Source organism: Mus pahari, chromosome 12 (genome assembly GCF_900095145.1).
Source record: "Mus pahari chromosome 12, PAHARI_EIJ_v1.1, whole genome shotgun sequence".
Classification (NCBI taxonomy): Eukaryota; Metazoa; Chordata; class Mammalia; order Rodentia; family Muridae; genus Mus; species Mus pahari.
Window position 1 is genome coordinate 451,373 of NC_034601.1, and position 22,797 is coordinate 474,169.

At 39.7% G+C, this 22,797-nt stretch overlaps 1 protein-coding gene across 2 annotated transcripts in view; it reads right to left on the reverse strand.

The window, feature by feature from the left end:
- Crebbp (CREB binding protein) overlaps window positions 1–22,797 on the reverse strand; it is a 130,136-nt gene that overhangs the window by 83,259 nt on the left and 24,080 nt on the right. For both annotated transcript variants that reach the window (XM_021209977.2, XM_029544586.1), the window contains exon 2: window positions 9,901–10,610. In XM_021209977.2, coding sequence (XP_021065636.1) covers window positions 9,901–10,610 — 710 coding nt within the window. The remainder of the gene's footprint in view (window positions 1–9,900; window positions 10,611–22,797) is intronic.

The window sequence follows — 22,797 nt, forward strand, 5'->3', positions numbered from 1 at the left end:
ATAATCTTATGGCCATTCATTCATTCATTCATTTATAGAAAAGTCTATAATCTTATGGGCCATGCATTCATTCATTCATTTATAGAAAAGTCTATAATCTTATGGCCATGCATTCATTCATTCATTTATAGAAAAGTCTATAATCTTATGGCCATTCATTCATTCATTCATTCATTTATAGAAAAGTCTATAATCTTATGGCCATTCATTCATTCATTCATTCATTTATAGAAAAGTCTATAATCTTATGGCCATGCAAACCTGACTTGCTGAACAGATACTTAAACTAGAAAGCCATGGCCTGCTCAGAGGTCAGGAAATCTAAGTGCACAGGGATGCATCTTTTTAAGACTGTAAGCAATGAATCCTTTCATACAAGGAAAAATAACTCTGGGAAATGACTCTCACATTCTATATTCTCTATACATTTTTGTATAGGTGGAAGCCTGACCTATACAGAAAAAAAAAAGGCATTATATAGTTTATCATTTGACAGACAGGTGGTTAACAAACAGTTTTTGGAGTCAACCACAGTAAGTATAATAAGTCTGCTACCCTCTAACTTTAAATGGTATCCTATACAAGCAGGACTGGCTCAGAAGGTGTTACTCCTTCTAACTGCATGTATTCTAACTGCATGAATTGGCTCAAATACATTAAGAAAAAGCACAGCGCTTCACAGGTTTGTTTTGTGGACAATTCAGAAAACAGAAATTATTTGTAAATCACTGTAGGCCACCAACTGCATTCCATACAGCATGTTCACACCATCAGAACTTCGTCCTCAGAAATACTACATCACCAGCCAGCCCCACCTGGAGCCTGTTCAAGCTGGCTGCACGATTAGAGTGCTCTAGAGTGCTCAGGGTGTGTCAACTGAACAGAAGGGACAGAAGGTCTAAACTAATAGCCCAACTTTCAGAGCTTTCTTGACTACTCCAGGAATCTAAAGGGACTCCAAAAGACCTCAGTCAGCTTCTTTTATGACTAGCCTTGAAAAGAAGTGAGAAATGTAAATCTAGGTATCAACATTAAATACTAAACACCACAACTAAGACCAAAAGTAGCAGGCTCAGTTGGAAGTGCACTAAGCTAAAGATCTAAAAGACTAAGATTGTCAGAACGAATAAAAGGTAAAATCTACCAAAATTTTGTTTAAGAGAAATACTATTTTTTTTAATTTCATGTACATTGGTATTTTGCCTGCATGTATGTATGTGTGAGGGTGTCAGAGCCTCTAAAACTGGTAATGTATACTCTGCAATACTCCATTTTTGGGGTATGTAATTTGCTTTTTGATTTTACAGGGAATGAGAGTTAGGATATTGTCCTGAGTCTAATAAGAAATTTTCATCTTTTAAATTGTGTTGTGATCGAGAAATGATTGGGGGGATCTGGGGCGGGGGGAGTACTGGAGAGATGGCTCAGCAATTGAGAACACTGAATGCTCTTTCAGATGACACAGGTTCAATTCCCAGCACCCACATGGCAGTTCACAACTGTCTGCAACTCCAAGATTTGACATACACACACAGACACAGGCAGGCAAAACACCAGTACACATAAAATGAAAATAAAATTATTACAAAAAGAAATATGATGGGGACCTTTTGAACTATTTGCATTATGTTTTGAATACAAAGCTATCCAGGGAGTAGAATGTAGTGGTTTGAATGATAAATGTTTCCCTAATATCTGGCATTTGAATAATTGGCCCCCAGTTGTTGGTACTGTTTAAGGAGTCTTAACCCTTTCTTTTATAGAATATAGGGTGTTTTATCAACGTGAAAGAAAATTAACTGATACAAGATATGCTGTGGATAATAGAGTCAACTTGACAGGACCCAGAATCACTGAAGAGGCAAGCTTCTAGTTTTATCTGTGGTAGATTTTCTAAATTAGCTTCATTAAAGTGGGACAATAATCTTAAAGCAGGTAGCACCATTCCCTGAATAAGATCCTGGAACACAGAAAAAAGAAGAAAGACAACTTAGTACCGCAACTCATCTTTCCCACCACTGCAGATGCAAGGTGAGGGCTGCCTCAAGCTCCTGCTGGGACTCTGAGCTCAAATAAACTCTTCCTTTCTTTCTTTCTTTCTTTTTTTTTTTTTTTTTTTAAAGATTTATTTATTATACATAAGTACACTGTAGTTGTCTTCAGACACTCCAGAAGAGGGCGTCAGACCTTGTTAGGGATGGTTGTGAGCCACCATGTGGTTGCTGGGATTTGAACTCAGGACCTCCGGGAGAGCAGTCGGTGCTCTTACCATCTCACCAGCCCCAACTCTTCCTTTCTTAAAGTCGCTTTTTGTTGGGTGTTTTGTTGCAGTGATGGGAAAAGTAACCAACACAGGGTTAATGTGGGTACAAGGGAATTTTCTAGGCAACAGAACTGTCCTACATCTTGAAGGATGGAGAGCAAAGGTATATGAGTTATGACAGATACAAGATTTGTTCATTCCACTCTATGTGCACTATATTTCCAGAAATATAAATAAAACATTAAAAATTGAAGAAATTTTCAGTGTTGCTAATATGCAAATATTCATTCAGGTTGTATTTCTAAGAATAATCAGTTAACTAGAAAAGAGAAAACCTGACTTCAACTCTGACTTTAAAAGACAAATAATTATGCATATAAGTGAGCCCTGTCAAGCAGGTTAGCTTGACAACCCAAGTTCCACCCTGGAGCCTACATACGTAAAGGAGAGAACCAACTTCCACACACTCTTCCTTCCAAACACGCGAGCTCACACCTACCGTGAATAAATGTAAACAAAAGGCTGGTAGGGTAGGATTATGTTTTCTCCTCTAGAAAATCACATGCTTTTAAATTTTGTAAAATAAAAAACTATTTTTATGATTTAAGCAACATTCACTGGGAACACTGCAGAAAGGGTCTCATTGCAAACTTCACACATTTATGGCTATCTCATGTCCTAAAGCAAGGAAACACTTGTCAATTTCAAAACAGAGAGAGAGAGAGAGAGAGAGAGAGAGAGAGAGAGAGAGAGAGAGAGAGAGAGAGAGAAAGAAGGGGGAAGGGGGAAGGAAGCAAGGAAGAAAACGCCTAGGCAATGTGCTGAGAACTGCTCTCACATATCTCATTTAATCATTACCAAATCCTATATCCCCTCAAAATTGTCAAAAGCAGTTCTTGGGGGTGGGTTCTATTATTAACCTCATTTAAAAGATTGGGGGGGGGGGAGTGATTTTCATACAGGTAACCATTTGGAACCTGCATATGAACCTAGGTAGGTCACTTCAGAGCCCAAGTTCCACTCTTGAAGCTTGGACTTCCTCTGTAGTTATGGTGAGATTCCTGAAACTGTTCAGTACTTCTGCCCAAAAGTTGCTCTTCTACAGGCTGCATACATACACCCCTCACTGCAACCTACTTCACTGTGCCAGGTAGGTTTATTTTACAAACTACTTATCTCTGCTGTGATCTTCTAAAGGAAACCAAATGAACAAGACTCTCTTGCTCTTGGGCATTTTCTGTGTATGTCCCAGCTTGAATTTTGAACCAGTGGTACAAAATGATACTTGTCGGTGGCTGGCACTGGGGTATGTGTGAAAACCTTTACCCTAGGAAGAAGGTTCCCAGGCAACAGCAAGCTCCACCTTTCCAAAAACATTCTTAAAAGGTGGGGGAGGGCAGTATCTCAAAAGTCCCCTCATACACTAATATGGGCCTATTCTTAACTCTCTGTATCTACTTATTTTGCTATCTTTCTAGTTGTGTGAGAAAAAACAAGGGCTGATGAGATGGCTCATTGGGTAAGAGCACCTGACTACTCTTCCAAAGGTGCAGAGTTCAAATCCCAGCAACCACATGGTGGCTCACAACCACCCTTAACGAGATCTGACTCCCTCTTCTGGAGTGTCTGAAGACAGCTACAGTGTACTTACATATAATAAATAAATAAATATTAAAAAAAAAAAAAGAGAGAGAAAAAACAAAAAGGATTTCTACAGTGACATACATTAGTAAATTTTTTATTAACGTTAAAGTCAGAAATAATCTGGACCACCTGACCAGGTCTGCTGGTTAGCTTTTATGGTCAAGCTGACATAACCTACCCCGAAGAGAAATCCTCAATTAAGGAGTTGCCAGATCAGATCTGGGCCTATGATCTAAGTGTATAAGAGTGTTGACTGGTGACTGGTGACTGGTTTGGAAGGAACACAATCTCTGGGAGAAGGGTGTGTGTGTGCTCGCGCACGCACGCGACTTTAGATTTGTTTATTTTATATTTTATGTGTATAAGGTTTGTCTGCATGTGTGTTTATGCACCTTGTGCATTCTCAGTGCTAACGGAGGTGAGGTCAGAAGAGTGGGTTGGATCCCTGGAACTGGAGTCATGAATGGTTGTGAGTCACCACACAGTGCTGGAACTTGAGCCTGAAACCTTTGCAAAAACAGCATGTGCTTTTGCTTTGATCACTACATATATTTTAACATGAAGTAAGTATTTGAGTTTTTCTTAAAATCAAAGTAATAACACAGAGAAACTACATCAATTCAAAAGACCAAAGTCCAAAACCAGAAAACTGACAAAAGATGTCAGGTTAATCTGGAGGAAAGAAGCCATAGTATCCACAGAAAGGAAGGCAAAGACAGAAAATGAGGCAGCTTCAGGTTCCTGTGCTTGTACAGGTGACATTCTTCAAGGTATTAAATCATGTCAACACTACTTCAATTGCCCAAGGAGGAGACAGAAGGAACTTCCAAAGTCTCTTTGATTAGGTTAACACTAATCAATCTCTCAATCTCTCAATCAATCTCTCTCTCTCTCTCTCTCTCTCTCTCTCTCTCTCTCTCTCTCTCTCTCTCTCACACACACACACACACANCACACACACACACACACACACACACACACACACACACACACACACACACACACAAAACAAACAAACCCCACATGATCAATAAGAAACAAAAAAATCCTAAAATATGGGATTGGAGAGAAGGCTCTGTGGTTAAGAGCACTGACTGCTCTTCCAGAGGACCTGAGTTCAATTCCCAGCAACCACGTGGTGGCTCACAACCATCTGTAATGGGATCTGGTCCCCTCTTCCTGCAAACAGGCATATACGCAGGCAGACCACTATATATATAATAAATAAATGTTAAAAAAAATCTTTTTTTTTTAAAAAATCCTAAAGAATTCAGGAATTACATTGTTTTAATTTTTACAATCACAAGTGTGATTGAATTTAATATGAACAAATCTCTTGATAACCAAAGCAAAAAAAAATTTTACTTACAAAAGAATCTTAATTACTACAGGTGTAAGAAATGAATATAATAAAACCTAACATTTACCAAAGGAGACTATGCCCTAATTTTAAAATATATCATTGTCTTTGGTTGCAAACTAAAGCTCAGATTCTACTTAAAACACCAGATAAACTTTCATTCAAATCAGAAACTAAACAGATGCCCAAGAGCATAAATATATCCAGAAGGAGAAGACAAAAATATCAATAATGCAAAAGATTCTCTCAGAAAACCCAAGAGAATCGGCTAAAGTAGTAGTAAAATAAAAAGTTCATAAAGTAGCCAGCCTCTAACGACAACTGCACATTAATCCCTGTATTAAGACAGTCAATTAAATAATGAAATGGAACTTGTCTCCTATAGTAAACTAAACCATAATAAACCAAAAAAACAACAACAAAAAATGTACTATACAAAGAAAGTGGTTACTTGTCTTTAAGAAACTGTTTTGGCTTGCTTTTTTTTTTTTTTTTTAAAGATTTATTTATTATATGTAAGCACACTGTAGGGAGTCAGATCTTGTTAAGGATGGTTGTGAGCCACCATGTGGTTGCTGGGATTTGAACTCTGCATCTTTGGAAGAGCAGTTGGGTGCTCTTACCCGCTGAGCCATCTCACCAGCCCCATTGCTTTGGTTTTTTGACAGTGTATTCCACTGGCCTTGTGTTCATTAATCAGACGAGGTTGGCTGGTACCAAACCCTAATCTGGTATCTCCACCTCCCCAACTCAGAGTGGATACCAGGGATCAAATTCAGATCCTCATGCTTGTACAGAAAGCACATGGAAAAAGTTCTTGTATTTACCTAAAATAAAAACCCTTATCCCTGTCTGCCATGAAAAATCATCTGAGGGAATATAAACTGTAACCATGTCCTGGCTATGCCCCAGAGATTCTAACCTAATTGGTCAGCAATGAGATTTGGATAAAACTCCTCATGTAATTCTAATGTTCGGCCAGGGCTGAGAACCACCATGAACAAAAAGCTAGGATGACTTTCAAGCACAAAGATCAGTATCTAGCCCAAAACAGGACAGACAGAAGACAGACCACTATAGCTAAAGAAAATGCAGTGACTACTATCAGCTGGAAAAAAACAACACTAGATTGATCTTTGGTGACTCTGTTTATTGTGAGGAGGGAATTCTTAGAGCATGGTGCTGGGGTTGGAATGCCTGGGGCCTCATGCTTACTAAAACAAGTGCTATGCCACAACCCTGAACCAAAAGTGAGGTCAAGATTTAAGAAATAATTAAGAAACATTAAGAGAATACTTTCCTTTCTTTTTAGGGGGATGAGGGCTACAACAGATCTTGCTTATTATATTGTCTATGCTGAAGTAGAACTCCAGAGCTCAAGCCATCCCCTTATCTTTGCCACTTAAGTTGTTAAGATACAAGTGAGTGTTACCACATCCAGCACAAAAGAACATTTATAGTTTGGAACAGGGAAAGCACTTTCAGATATACAATTCAAAAGCATAGAAAGAAAAAATGGATGTTTCCATGCAAACAAAAATATATATCCCTGACAAAACATGTGACAGACATATCATAAATGTGTGGGGCTAATTTGATAAATTGAAAAGAGGAAAAGCTATTTAAGTCTTAAACTTGTAATAAATAAAAAGCAATAAGCTATAGCTCAGTGGTAGAACCCTTACCTAACATATGTAAATCCCTGGGTTGGATCCCTAGCACTATAGGCAGGCAGACAGACATGTACTCCCAGACACAGAAAATAATCTGAGAAAACAAGTATTTGTGAATTTATGGAAACATTCTAATAAAAACAATTTGACTAGAGTGACAAGTATAAGAATATTAGTATCTAACCACATCCAGGGTTGAAAAGGATTTAAAAAGGTTCATTCAACATGGGTAACAATAAATTTTGCAGTAATAGATATGTTCTTTTTCAAGTCTTGATTCTGTTTTAGAAAAGGTCTCAGTAGGTAGTCCTGGATGGCCTGGAAATTGATGTTTGTCAATTGATGGATAGTAATGATGCTCCTAGCCCTGTGAATGCTAGAACTGCAGGAGTACAACAGAACGCCTAGCCTGTGTCTGTTTAAATATTCTTCCATTCAAAATTTCCCTACCATGACTTAAAAATAAAATCACTTGCTGCTCTACCAGAGAACTGACGTTCAGTTCCCATCACCCACAACAGGTACCTCACATGATCTATTAACTCAAGCTCTGGGGATCTAATGCTCTCTTTTTGCCTCTGCAGACATGCATACACATGTAGCATATACACACAGACACACATACATATAAATTTAAAAAAAAAAAAAACTACACTTCCAAACATTTATCTACTTATTCACTTGCACAAAGATGTACATGTATAAAATATGTCTGAAACAAAATAATGGCAACAGTGAAACAATGAAACAATCTTAAGTATCCAGTCCATAAAGCACATCTCCTATACCAAATCAGATAATACTACAGTCCTATGAAGAACTACAAACAAGGAATCATATCCAACTTAGGCTGTAATAGAGTTTGTCCAGATCTCTTGTAAGTGTATAATGCCACTGAACTTCATGTTTAATGAAATGTGGGTAGTGTTTTAAATTTTTCCTGTAAATAAGAGCTAGAGAGATACCACTGTCATTAGGCGCTTGCTGGGTTCATTTCCCAGTACCTACATAGCAGCTTGCAATCACCTGTAACTCCAGTTTCAGGAGATCCTCCACTCTCTTCTGGCCTCCAAGGGCACTGCACACATGTGACACACAGACATACACAAAAGCAAATATCCATCTACACTTTTTTGTGACTATAGTTGTGAAGAGACTTACTAGGCAGGCATGATGACAATTTCTGTAACCTTAGCACTTTTACGCAGCAGATGCAGGAGGTCAGTGACAAGTTTAAGACCAGCCTGATCTATCTACATAGTCATTCTAGTCCAGATAGGGTTACAAAAGGAGACCCTTTCTCAAAAACCCAAGTGGGGTCCTTCATAATTTTTAAGGATATTAAATAATCCTGGGACCAAAAAGTTTGACAACTGTTGTACTGTTATTATGTATATTTTTAAACATAATTCCAATTCTCAAAAAAAAAAATCCTTTTTAAACTGGTTAGTTTGGAATATGAATTAAAAGGGTTCAGCAGCTGATCTACCCAGAGGCAATATGATCATTAAAAATCCCCTTCCAATATAACTGTAAAAAGGGTACAGAAGTATAACAAACCATCTTCTGCCAAGCACAACTGTAATTTAAGTCTACATTCTCCCTCTACTACCTTTTCAAAAAAGGTAACTGCACTTTTAATGTTAGAAATTACTTTGCTTTTATTTAAGTTAAAAAAAAAAATCTTCTATCTATGGTAGCATCAAGCCAGTTTACCACATTCTCCTCAACCCTCCAGGAAATTGTATTCTAATAATTTCTCACTTTCCCCTCTTCAGGTCTAATCAAATCCACAGTCCTACCTGGAATTTGTTGGTTGAACTGCACAAAATAGGTCTACTCAGTGGCTGCCACTTATAAACCTTGGGTCACAAAGTCTCTACAAGGTTTGCTGTTTAAACAGCAATCAGCCTGGGTTTCCTTTCTCTGTACCCTTCTCTCTCTCCAGTTTCCATCTTTTTTTTAGCTACTTCAGATCTATCTTGATATTACCGTTCCCTCTGCTCCAAGTTCAGATCCTGTTATTCACAGCACTTGAAAGGCTGGTAGCTGAAACTCCACCCCAGGCCTTTCTCTAGAACTCGAGATGAAGACCATATAGAAAGGCCCTGGAACTACCTAAAGTCCCAGAGTAGGAGGCAATATAACTTCAGTGTGCAAGCCAGCGGAGAGGGTCTACCTCTGACAATCTCCCAGATGATGCTGGTATTGCTGGTCCGAGGACCCCACTTTGAGAACCACTGTTGTGATGTTTTCACTGAGACACAAGGCTCTACAAATCCTTCTCTCCACTGACAACAGTGGCAAGAAGCTGACCATCTCTAGACATAGCATCTTTACGACTAAAATGGAGACTGTGACAATAAACACATTCCCAAGGAATATAAAGAAAAGAGCAGACAGGAGGATGTCCAGCTGAGTAAAGAGGCATCCTTTACCAGATTCCCTGATGTATCACAAAGCTGGTTAGCAGGAGAAACTACTCTTCAACTATGTGGTGCCATTTCTACACTTTCCTCAGAAGTTAAAATCTGGCAATCAACAGCTTATACCTGTCATCTCAGCACTTAGGAGGTTACAGCAGGAGGACTATAAATTGAGGACAACCTAGGCTTCATGGAAATTCAAAGCAAATTCTCACCACCACACCCTAGGGGGAAAAATTCTTATTTTAAAGATAAAAGGAGGTAGAGATTTATCTCATAGGGACTTCGAAAAGAAAGAAAGAAAGAAAGAAAGAAAGAAAGAAAGAAAGAAAGAAAGAAAGAAAGAAAGAAAGAAAGAAAGAAAGAAAGAAAGAAAGAAAGAGAAAACAAGACAAAAACCTGTTTCTTTCATGGACATGTGAAACTTTCAAGAGAAGGGGAAAAAAGGAGCTACATAGTCCCATGTTGCCATGTTACTTGAAAGTAAATGCCCATCATCATTCAAGAAACATTCAAGCACTTCAGCTCACTTACCTTGGTCATGCCTCCTGCCTGTGCCGTATTCAGTCCAGCATGGCCAGCCATTTGTGGGGAAACCTGGGTCAAGGTCTCTGCCAGCACACTGCTTGTGGCCCCCTGCATGGCTGGAGCAGGGTAGGGCATTCCAGCTCCCCTTCCTCTGCCAGCAGCCCCAAGAGATCCATTCATGACTTGAGCTTGCCCTTGTTGAGCCTGATTCATTAAGCTATGGCCAGAGTTACTATTGAGAAGGCCTGGGTGGGTCTGGTTGAAGTTAGCATTCATGCAGATCCCAGGTCCAGTCTGTGATGTGGCAGGACTACTGGTCACCATCCCTACTTGCTTTTGTGCTTGCGGATTCAGTGCTTGGGAGGCAGGGGGAGTGGGCCCAGAGGTGCTGGCTGCCTGTTTGGGCAGATTGGGTGTTGATGAGTCTCCTTGGTTCAGAGGGCTCTTGCCCATGGCACCTAAGCTGCCCATGTTTGTACTGTTCGGCTGCCCCTGAGCCTGGCCACCAAGGCCCTGTTGCACAGGGCTGCTGGCACTCACATTGCCTATCCCTGGGTTGATGCTAGAGCCGCTGCCTCCTCTAAGAAGCTCTGACAGTTGTTTATGTTTGGACGCAGCATCTGGAACAAGGTTCCCACTGTTTAAAAGGCTTAATTCTCCATTGGGGATCAGCTCATCAGGAAGATCATTTTCCAAGTCAAACAATGATCCAAAATCTAGAAATTAAGCAGAAATGGAAATGAGAATCTAAGAAAACAACAGCTCTCCAACTGTCATGTTGCTATAATCTTATCCTAAGGAAACATTTCACACAGACGACTCACATGTCTTAAGAGTAGTATTAAACCAGTAATGAAACTCTATTTGGGGAGATAAAACAAGAAAAAAGATTTTTTTTTTTTTCAAATTCAGAAAGAGGAAACATTAAACAATAATGAGAAAAGGGCCAACTCTTTGTTTAAAAAAAAAAAAAAATCACATCCTAAAACAGTAATTAAATAATATGGAATAAGGGAAAACAAAGATACGCAAATTAAAGTGCAATAATGAGTTTTTAAAAATTCACTGAACTATTGGGATGCTTTGAAGAATACTAAGCCGGGTGGTACACACATGTAATCCCAGCACATGAAAACGGAAGAAAGCCAATCTTGGTAATTATAAACAGTAGAGTTCAAAGCCATCTTGACCTACATGAGGTTAAAAAATAAAGCAGACATGAAAAAAAGTAATTAGACGTGTAGTTTTATGAATAGCAAATTAGGGGAAATAAAACTCAACCTATGTAATTGCATATCTGAAACTCAAACTGTTTTTTAGATATACTAGAAAATGACATTAGTGGTTTTCAAAGAGTTGAAGATACATGAATAAAAATACAGAAACTAAAAAGTGGTTAAGACATAGTTAAACCTTAAAGATGTTTGCACTATGTGAGACAAATGATCACACAGGAAAATGCAGAGTGCAGTGACTCCCTGTATAAATGGGCAAGGCATAGGGGCAGTCAACCATCCCAACGGACGGTGATGCAGTGAGCACATCAGCCTTCTTGGACAACAAGCAATGACAATACAAGCAATTCCCTTCTCGCTCCTTCAGGGTAACCTTCTCTACAGCATAGTTTTCCGTGCATCACCTCCCTCTACTCCTTCACTCCCCAACCTGAGTGTGCTCCTCAGCTAGCCACTTGTCTAGGCAAATGCAAAGAATGAAGTGTGCAAACTACTACATCTACCACAATGTTATCTGTAACAGGAAGGAAAAAAGAAATTAAAATAGCAATAACTAAAGGCAATTCAACCTAATGAATACAGATCATGTACCAGAACCCCAACTCTAAGTCTCCATACTACAGTTTGGGTGCCTAACTCAGCCTTTCTGTATCTCACTCTCATCTGGAAGATAGAGCAATAATGACTCCTATATAAGTAGAGTTGTTATGGGTAATAGATGAATTAATGAATGGATATCACTGAGGCCTGTCAGTAATATAAACGTAACAAGAATTAGCTCACACCTTTCATCCCAGCATTGAAAAAGCAGAGGCAGGTGAATCTTGAGGCCAGCCTGGTCTACAGAGAAAGTTTCAGGACAGCCAAGGCCACACAGAGAAACCCTATCTTGAAACAAACCAAGAAATAGCTATTGCTATTACAGAGCTTAATAAACAGCTATACATTATAAAAATGTTTTAAGTAACTATGATGACTATAGAAATATAAGAACATGTGTATAGATAGATACATATGTATATGTGTGTATATGTGTGTGCGTGTTACTAAAAAGCATGAAAATGGGAAAGTGTAAACAAATGGCACTAAGTGAGATTAGACGATGGCTAATGGTAAACATTGGTAACACAGTGAGGCAGTGAGTGCAATGGTTAAATTTGGAGATTATCTTTAAGCTTAACACCCGTCTGCCACGCCTTTAGAAATTTAAGAACCTTTCTTCCAGGGTAGCAGACCATACATTTTAGCTACCCAATCCTCTTCTACAGTCTCTGAGGAGCAGGAGGCTGTAGACAAACCCATGGGGTTCTGAGGAGTATGGGGTACTTGAGCTGCCAGGGAGCTTGCTTTGAGGAAGGGTATCATCTCTCCTGGCCATAGGAGGAAAAACAGGCAGGTAAGTCACACACATCCCACCTAAGGGAAGCTGAATATCTTAGCCAAGATTATCTGTTACAAGTTTTTCCTCCCTATTAGCAAGGGTTGCTCAAAAAGAAGTCTCCCTTTCACCACTAGATTTCTACATGGGCCTACAGAAATCACCTTGCAACCAGAAAAAAAGTCAACACCATTCATCCACTCTGTAGGTGGGGACAGAAGAAAAAAAAGGCAGCATCTAAGTTAGTAAGAAACTTAACTGATAAGGTTGAAGAGATGGCACAGTAGTTAAGACCATGTCCAGAAGATCCCAAGTTTAAGTACCAGAATCCACATCAAACATCTCACAAGATCCTGTAACTGCACTCTAAGGGGATCTAATGCTTTCAGCCTTCACAGAAGCACCCTCCCCCCCAAACACACAAAATTAAGAAATAAAATAAGGGGGAGGTGGAGGGGCTTCTGGAGGGAAAACTGGGAAGGGGGATAACATTTGAAATGTAAATAAATAAAATAACCAATAAAAAACCTAAATAAAATAAGTTTTTGGTTTAGTTTGGTTTTTCAAGACAGGGTTTGGAAGTGTAGACCTGACTGTCCTTGAACCCAGAGACCTACCCGCCTCTGCCTCTCAAGTGCTAGGGTTAAAGGTGTGTGCCACTACTGCCCAGCCAAAGTGAATATTTTTAACAACTGAATTGGTAAAGTCTGGACTGCTGAATTATCTATCCCTGGAACTTCCTACCTTCAAATATCTTGTTTTATGAGAAAATACACTTTGTAGAGTTAAAACCATTTACCTGAACTTTTAATTCAGCTATCTTAGCCAGCACCTCCGAATACACTCTATTTTTTTTTCTCCCATTAACACAAGCTAGAGATGCCATGTAGATCTGTAATCCTTCTGTATCCTCTCTTGACTGGAAACCATACTCCAGCTCCATACAGATACTCAACCACAACTGTGCAGACTTTCTTCAGGCTTTCCCTACAGAAGTGCCAAGCCCTCTCTAACCCCTAACATTCTCTGAACCTACTAGCCTGGCACGCCGGTTCTAGCACCCAGCTGGATATCCCACCTGACTGTACCACACGAGGTACCAGGTACAGAAGGAACACACACAGGCAGATGGGCTTCGCAGACTAAGTTGTGAACAGGAAAAGTCCTTTTCCTAGGATTTCAGTATATAAAAACATCTTTTCATACATAGTCACAGTACATTTGTCAAATTCATAATAAGCCCTTAGATAATATTTTATGTGCTTTACTTCCCCACCATACATTTCTCTCTCACACACATACTTACTCTTTATTTAGTGCTTTAAAAAAAAAAAAAAAGCTTCATTTTAAAATATGTGTATGTAGCAGGGAATAGTGTATACATTGGAGGGGATCAGAGGAGAGCTAGAGTAAGCCACTCAACATGGGTGTTTGGAACCAAACTCCTCTGTAAGAGCATACCCTTTTTTTTTTCTTCTTCTTCTTTTTTTTAGGCTTTGGCTTTTTTTTTCACTGTGTGGCCCTGGCTCTCCTATAATCTATGTAAACTCAAGAGGTCTGCCTGCTGCCTCTGCCTCTTGAGTGCTGACATTAAAGGCTTGTGCTACCACTGGCCAACAGCAGTACCCATTATTTTTTGTTTGTTTGTTTTGTTTTGTTTTTCAAGACAGGGTTTCTCTGTGTAGCCCTGGCTGTCCTGGAACTCACTTTGTAGACCAGGCTGGCCTCGAACTCAGAAATCCTCCTGCCTCTGCCTCCCAAGTGCCACCACGCCCAGCTTAGCAGTACCTATTCTTTTTTAGATGTAGATGTCTTTTTTTTTTTTTTAAGATTTTTATTTATTTATTTTATGTAAGTACACTGTAGCTGTCTTCAGACACTCCAGAAGAGTGGTGTCAGATCTTGTTACGGATGGATATGAGCCACCATGTGGTTGCTGGGATTTGAACTCTGGACCTTCGGAAGAGCAGTCGGGTGCCCTTACCCACTGAGCCATCTCACCAGCCCAGCAGTACCTATTCTTAACTGAGCTATCTTTCCACCTGATTGTTTTGCAGAAATTCCTTCACACAGGGTGCCTCTTCAGGGTAATTTCAAGAAGGGAATCTGACCCTGGAAGGGCAGACGACCCGGCAGACTCCCCTGACTAATCAGCACTAACTCCAGCCCCAGCCAGCACCTCTTCAATCTCCCTTTTCCAATGTAGCTCTCCTCCACCAGGTTAAGTATTATGGCAAAATCAGATTTCCTTCCAATCTGCCTGAGCTGGGGATGAGGAAACCATGTCAAACACTGTGAGCCAGCAAACACAATTCAAGTATGTTAAGGTTGCAGCAACCTAAGAATTTTCTATGGACTGTAAGCATCTCAAGCACTCTTCCCAGAAGAGGGAGATGAAGACAAGGAACAGGAAATAAAACCAAACAAAATGTTGAGGTAAATTCGTAAGGGCCATGTCAGGACCCTTGCTTGGGAGCGATGGAAAAGCTGAACCCAGGAGTTCAGGTCCCTACTTAACACCTGGCTGTGTCCTTGGTGCAAACTATTTCTTTTCTTCATTCTAACACCCTCATCTACAAAGAAGAGACAATCACATGGAATAGCTGCAAAATGACAAAAGATGGACTAGAAAATCCTGTGCCACAGATAGGGGTTAATTTATAATCCCCTGAAGACAAAGAGGTGTAGTAATAAACACCTTTAATGTCTCACATCCGAGGGGCAGGCAGAGGGAGAGGGATTTCTGTGAGTTCCAAAACAGCCAGGGCTAGTCAAGCCCAGTCAAAAACAAAACAAACAAAAAACCAAAACCTTGAACACAAATCCACTCTAACAACTTTTTACCTTTACTATTTGTCTACCACTCTACCACTCAACAATCAATCAGACCAGTTTTCATTTAGATAGCATTCTACTACTTAACAAATGCACAAACATTATTATTATTGTGAATGGTATTTTCCCTGATAATTACTTTGGTTTCAGTTTTTGCTAGCCTGTTCCCATTTTGTCTTTGTTGATCATTTTTCTCTGTGTAGCCCTGGTTGTCCTGGAACTCTATAGACCAAGCTGGCCTAGAACTTAGAGATTCACTTGCCTCTGCCTCCTAAATGCTGGGATTAAAGGGTGCAACCGCCCACCACCACCTTGTCTCATCTATTTTCAATCCAAACATCAACAGCTGTTTGAGTGCAGCAAGAGTTGAGCAACTGCTGCATTCTCATCAAACAGTTCTAACATATGAATATGTGTGCAACCAAATAATGTCCTAGGTGTGGCTTTGGGTTTTTTAAAAATTATTATTATTGTTGTTGTTGTTTTGTTTTCAAATAGGGTCTCACTATGTACTCCTGACTGGCTTGGAACTCACAAAGTAGGTATGTAGACCAGGCTGACTTGCATCCCATATGCTGGGGGTGGGGGCAAAAAACCCCCGCAAGAAACACGGTCTTGGGGTGTGGCTCTTTTAAAAGACAAATTATCATTCCTCTTCTCACCACTTTTCCCTAATCTCTAGTTTAAAATAAATATCAAAAGTAAGTGAAAGTGGTGAGCCACAACATAGCTGTTTGACAAGGCACACCTAGGCTTTCTGCACACCATAGCATCCCAACAGTGAGATGAGAGGCAGTAATCTAGCCCATCTAAAGTCCCTAAATTTCAGCTCAGAGCTACCATTTCCAATCCCGGATACAATCACCAAAGCCCTGGGAGAATGCAAAGCTGAAGCTGCAAAGATAAAGGTACTCTCTCCTTCCAGGCCCTCTTCCTTGAGCAGAAGTCGAGGTCACACATCAAGAACCAACATCTCCTGTCACACTTCATGGCTAGAGACAAGAACGTTCCCAATGCTGAGGCTTCCTGTCTATCAACTTGAAGCCCATCTCTTTAAATAAACTGATACACTAGAAAATGAGCTATAGTTTCCTCATTTCTACTGAACCACTGTGAAGTCAAGGAGGTCCATTTGTGGAAAGAGAAAAGTGTAAGGACTTAAGACAGAAAGCAACAGCCAAGTAAAATAAACAAAGGACACTTCAGTGCTAGCTCAAAAACCCAAATCAAGTCTGCAGACCTTGCTCAGGTGTCAGTCACTTCAGAACACTCAATATGGTACACTACCTGAGCTGTGAGCCAGCATACACACCTATAGTGCCAGCACTGACAAGGCCAATACAGGACTGCAAGTTACAGAGCAAAATTCTGTATAGAAGAGCCAGAACAAACCCAGGGCTGGCTCAAGAGAAAAGAAGAGAAATGGAAGAAGAAGGGGAAGGGAGAGGGGAAGGAGGGAGAGAAGGGTGTGGAGAAGGGGAAAAGGTAAGAAGACGGGAAGGGAAGAGTGAAAGAAGAGAAAAAGATCATGAGAAACATCAGTATATCAAATTTAACAATGAACAAACTACTGCCAGATACTAAGACAAAAAAAAAAAACAGCTCATTTCACAGAATCAACCGCCAGGATTGGTCACAAAGGCCTGTGACTATAGTCTTAGCCACTTAGAAGGCAGAATCCAGAAGATTACCAACACAGTGAGACTGTCCTTAAAAAGACCCAAGTGTAGAAATACACAACTGTAATCCAAGTTATTCAGGGTGTGGGGCTCAAGGCTTTAGCAATTTACCAAAAATTAGAAAATAATAAAATAAAATGGAGGAAAGCTACAGCTCAGCATATTCAAGGTCCTGGATTAAATTCTCAGAACCCCAATCAATCAACCAAAAGTAGGTAAGTGGCTGAATCAATGTTTGCAGCCAATAATATCTGACAGCAGTTACAAATCTACACCAGCCATCAAATCACACACAAACACGCCTTCTTTGGGTTTTCTAAAATGCCCTCTTTTCTTGCCCATGATACATAATTCCAGAACTTGAAAGGTGAGGAGAGGAAAATCAAGAGTTCAAAACCAGTCAATGCTACATGAGACACTGTCTCAAAACTCAAAAAAAAAAAAAAAAAATCAAATAATCAATATAAATAGGGGCTTGGGAGATAGTTCAGTCAATGAAATGCCTGCTGAATAAGCATAGAAGACCAGAGTTCAAACCCTAGCACTCAACAAAAACAAAACAAAATAAAATAAAAACCAAGCAAACAAAAAAAAAACCCAGAAGGTACAGTGTTATTCGTCCTAGCACTGGGAAACGCAGGCAAATAGATCTGAGACTCGCTGGCCAACCAGCCTAGTTAATGAGCCTCAAGCAAGCCCGTTTCAGAAGAGGACCTCTGGCCTTCACAAACATGTACAAATATATATGCAACATACACAAACATAACAAAAATTTTAAGCCAAAAATACAGTACTATCTTAAAACCTTTTGTTTTCTTTTGCATTACATTTGGAGGCCCAAATTCTGAACTGACAGAATTGTCATTTGTCTCAAAGCATGATGACAAGCCATCTTCTCATACCCTCTGCTGGCCAGAAGAATGAGCACTTACGCTCTACAGACTTATCAAGTGAGTTGCTACAGTAATACTACCAACTTCACTTTTTAACTCAGGAGGGTACAATCTCAGTGAAAGCACTGAGAAGTTCTAGTCCAACTCACTACTGTCAACTTAGTGCCTTGGCATAAAATGTTAGTATTAGGCACTCAATAAACATCAGGTTTGCATCAATTATACAAATCCAATTTTAGCAAGTTCTTATCTAGAAAAACTTATAAAGCAGTCATGTTAACATTACTACATTTTAAAACAAAAGTATTAAACTCTCTTGGAATGTTACATTGTTTGAGTCATCTTTCCCTTTCCACTTCTGTTCCTGGGGGTTCTGGTGTCCTAGAATCCTTCCCTCTATGGCTATACCTCAGCATCCTGGATCCCAAGGCTAACACAAAGGCTAGCCATAGAGGAAAAAATGGTAGTGAGAGAAATGAATGCTGAGTAGTTGGGTTTTTTCCATTTTTATTATGTGGATGTGAAGGGAGGAGGTATGTACACACAAGTGCACGTGCCTTCAGATGCCAAGAAAGGGGCACTGGATCCCCTAGAGCTGAATTGCATCTCACTTGTTATAAGCTAACTAGTGTGAATGCTATGGTCCTCTACAAAAGCAACAAAGATTGCTGAACTGTTGAACCATCTCTCCAGATCAAGGCTGTTTTGTTATACTCCAATTTCCCCTAATTCCAGGACTAAGCCCCTTCTCGGGAGTATTTTGTCTCCCACCCATTCCTTATTTCTTTCTAGTATCAGTGAAAAATATCTGCTTTTCTTTCATTTTTCAGAATCCTCTATGTTTCCTTTTGACAATCACTTGTACTATAATTGACTCAAATCTTTTAAAAGCTGAACATTTCTACTCTGTCACCTTGGAAAACTAAAAAGAAAATTTTAATTCCCAAATCACTCCTCCTAGGTACAATGTGAGGTAATGCATGTCTATTAGCTCAATTAAGCCAATCTAACACACACACACACACACACACACAGAGAGAGAGAGAGAGAGAGAGAGAGAGAGAGAGAGAGAGAGAGAGAGAGAAGAGAGACATACACATATGTATAAAAGCTTTGATGTTATATATGACAAAATATGATTCTGTTAATTGTAAAATTCGGGGCTTGTTTTTCGGGATTCTGTTTGTTTGAGACAGCGTCTTACTGTGTAACTCTGGCTGGCCTGACTATGTAGACTAAGTTGGCCTCCAGTTGGCTCAAGTTAATACTTTTTTTTTTTTTGAAGTCTTGGGATAAGACATACTAGAAAGCACACATTTAAAGACAGTTGGGGAAGGCTGAGGCAGGTGGATTTCTGAGTTCGAGGCCAGCCTGGTCTACGGAGTGAGTTCCAGGACAGCCAGGGCTAGACAGAGAAAACCTGTCTCAAAAAAACAAAAATAAAAAAATAAAAAAAAATAAAAAAATAAAAAATATAAAAGCAAAACATATAAACACAATTTTTTAAAAAAATATATATATAAAGACAGCTGGGCAGATACTTTCATGGGGACCATCCTGTACTTTCTCAATGTATTTATCAAAATATTACTCTTTATACACAAACAGGAAAGGCTGTGTGGGATAGAGAAGGGTTCAAATGACAACCACCATCACTGCTGTCTGCCCAACCAGACCATGCTTTCCTCAGCAAGAGCAGATGAGTACACAGGAAACTGTCCACAGGATACACATGAGGGAATTCAAACAGCAGATATTACTGCGCTCAACTTAAGACCATAACTGTCAAGGTCCCAGTATTCACACCTGTCCAGAACAAGGCCAAAGACATTCTCAGCCTGAATGACTTGTGGCCACTCTGGAAGAAATGAGGCCTACTTAGCCTTGGCCATCCTTAGTAATTATACAAATAAGTAACAGAATACTTCTCCAATGATAGGGTTCAGGAGAGGCAACTATGCCAGTATACGTTTATTCATGCAATTATACAAGTTCCCAAAAGACACTCAACTTTTATTTCCTCAGTGACTGTCAAGAAATAATTAAAGCAAATCTCTCTAAAATCTTCTGTAATTCAGGCTTTTCAAACATGCTACCATATAATTACTACTGTTTGGTTGGCTGTTCTTTTTTTTGGGGGGGGGGGGTTCGAGACAGGGTTTCTCTGTGTAGCCTTGGCTGTCCTGGAACTCACTTTGTAGACCAGGCTGGCCTGGAACTCAGAAATCAGCCTGCCTCTGCCTCCCGAGTGCTGGGATTAAAGGCGTGCGCCACCACCGCCCGGTTGGTTGTTTGTTCTTAAGGGTTTTTTGTTTGTTTTTTACTTTATTGGTTGGGTGTTTGTTTCTTGAGACAGGATCTCACAATATCCTGGAACTTACGGAACTTACTATGAAGACCAGACTGACCTCAAAGTCTTTTATCTCTGCTTCCCAAATGCTGGGGTTAAAGGCATGTACCACCATGCCCAGCTTTTCATTTTAATAGTGATCTGTGTAAAAAGTTCCATCTCATCTCCCCTCAGGATAACAAATCTGTTAGAGACTGACTCCTCTGTAGTTGACAGAGGCTTCCTTCCCCAGCCCTCCCTAAAGTGGAGAACAATACACCTACCCTGGACAGTCCCTCTGTGCAGAAATGACTTGCCAGGTTATGTCAGTGTTTGACAAGTCATGCTACAGAAGACTCCATCCAGAGGCACTCTTAAGGTGACAAGCTACCTCAAAAGTACTTAAAGTATGTATATCACACACACGAACTACACTACTGCAAGTGAACAGAAGGAAACCAAGCAAGGTATTCACTGGAATCACTGAAAAAACAAAACAAAACAAAAAAACCCAGTGTAAATCACAGAGGAAATATCTAATTTTTAAAATGTACTTTTACGGGGTTGGCAAAAATGGCTCACTGGGAAAAAGTGTTCCCTGCCAAGCCTGACAAACTAAATGTGCTCCCCAGAATGTACATGGTGTATACTTACACACTCTAAATAGATAAATAATGTTAAAAAAACATTTTTAAAATCCACTTTACAGTCAGGTATAGTGCTTCATACCTAAAATCCCAGCTGGGAGGCTGATGCTTGCCAACATGGCTAAGGCCAGTCAGTGTCACACAGAAAGCCCCAAGGTAGCAGCATTAGAGAGTAAGACTCTGTCTCAAAATAAATATTAAGAAAAGAAAAAAAGAAAAACATATTTGATACAATTTTTATAAAATCTATTTTATATGATTATTATAAAATGTGAGCATTTTGTTTCTCTCAGATACATGTCATGACCACTACAATAAGAGGAAAGTGTTTAACTTCCCACTTAAAGAATCCAAAGACAGGGCTGGAAAGATGGCTCACTGGGTAAGAACACTGACTGCAATTGTAGAGCTTCTGAGTTCAATCCCCAGCAACCACATGGTAGCTCACAACATCTGTAATGGATCTGACGCCCTCTTCTGCTGTGTCTGAAGACAGCTACCATATACTCATATACATGAAAAATAAGTAAGTAAATCTTAAAAAACAATTTTTTTTTTTCCAAAACAAGCATAGTATGGTAACGCACAATGCAGGTCTTTAGGAAGATGGAGACAAGAGAATCTTCAATTCAAGGCCAGCCTGGAATACTTAACAAGACCTTGTCATAAAACAAATCAAAACTTAACCCAAGACTGATTTATCTCAATGTTCTTTGTCATGCCCTAAACCATCAAGTCCTAGAAATTATCATCCTCCTACATTAATTCTCTAGATTTATGCTATTCAGACTACTAAAACAGCTTAAGCTTGTTCCATGTAGTGTGTTCATTACCTTCCTTAGCCCTGAAGAATAGAGACAAAGCTTCATAAATACAAGGATGATGATACAGGAGGCAGTTGTCACAGCAACAGACCACCAGAACTGTAATACATGACCTAGAAGGCCCTACTAATTTACCTTGATTGTCCAGAACTAGGATAGGAAGAAGGGGTTGTTTTCTGCTGCATGGCTGAAAGGGACTCAAAACTCCAGGAAAATACTAGAACCAGGTGCCCGCTCAAGCTACAACTCAAACAATTGCTGGAGAGCGGATTATCTTGTCAAGAAAAAGGAATGTGGGCTCAGCTACAACTGTACCCCTGCAGCAGTGAACACTAAGATCCTGACTAACTCAGACTCTGCAGCCACTTAAGCAAGCAGACACCAGTACATCAAGTCTTTAGACCAATAGCTGTGAGTTACAAAACAAGCAGGTAGCAACATCAAATCAGGAGAACAAAGAACATACCCTGGATGTTAAACAAATTTAGATGTCACAAAAATAAAAAATAAAAAATTTTGATGTCACAGTATAGAAATATACATGGGCTACTACTTGTCCAAAACAGGAAATCAATCCATTAAGTACAAAAATATTCCATTAAACACAGGGATGTTGGGGCTGGAGAGATGGCTCAGTGGTTAAGAGGACTGACTGCTCTTCCAGAAGTCCTGAGTTCAAATCCCAGAAACCACATGGTGGCTCACAACCATCCATAATGAAATCTGATGCCCTCTTCTGGAGTGTCTGAAGCCAGCTACAGTGTACTTACATATAATAAATAAATTAAAAACAAAAAAAAAAAAAAAAAACAAAAAAAAAAAACAAAAAAAAACAGGGATGTCTCTGTGGTATAAAAAGCTTTGCATAGAATGTGAAAGGCCTTGGGTTCAATTTCCAAAACTACAGTAACAGCAATAATAAATGAGTAAATAAAAATATAAGAAACTATTATTGGGCCGGGCAGTGGTGGCACACACCTTCCACCCAGCACTTGGGAGGCAGAGGCAGGCGGATTTCTGAGTTCGAGGCCAGCCTGGTCTACAGAGTGAGTTCCAGGACAGCCAGGGCTATACAGAGAAACC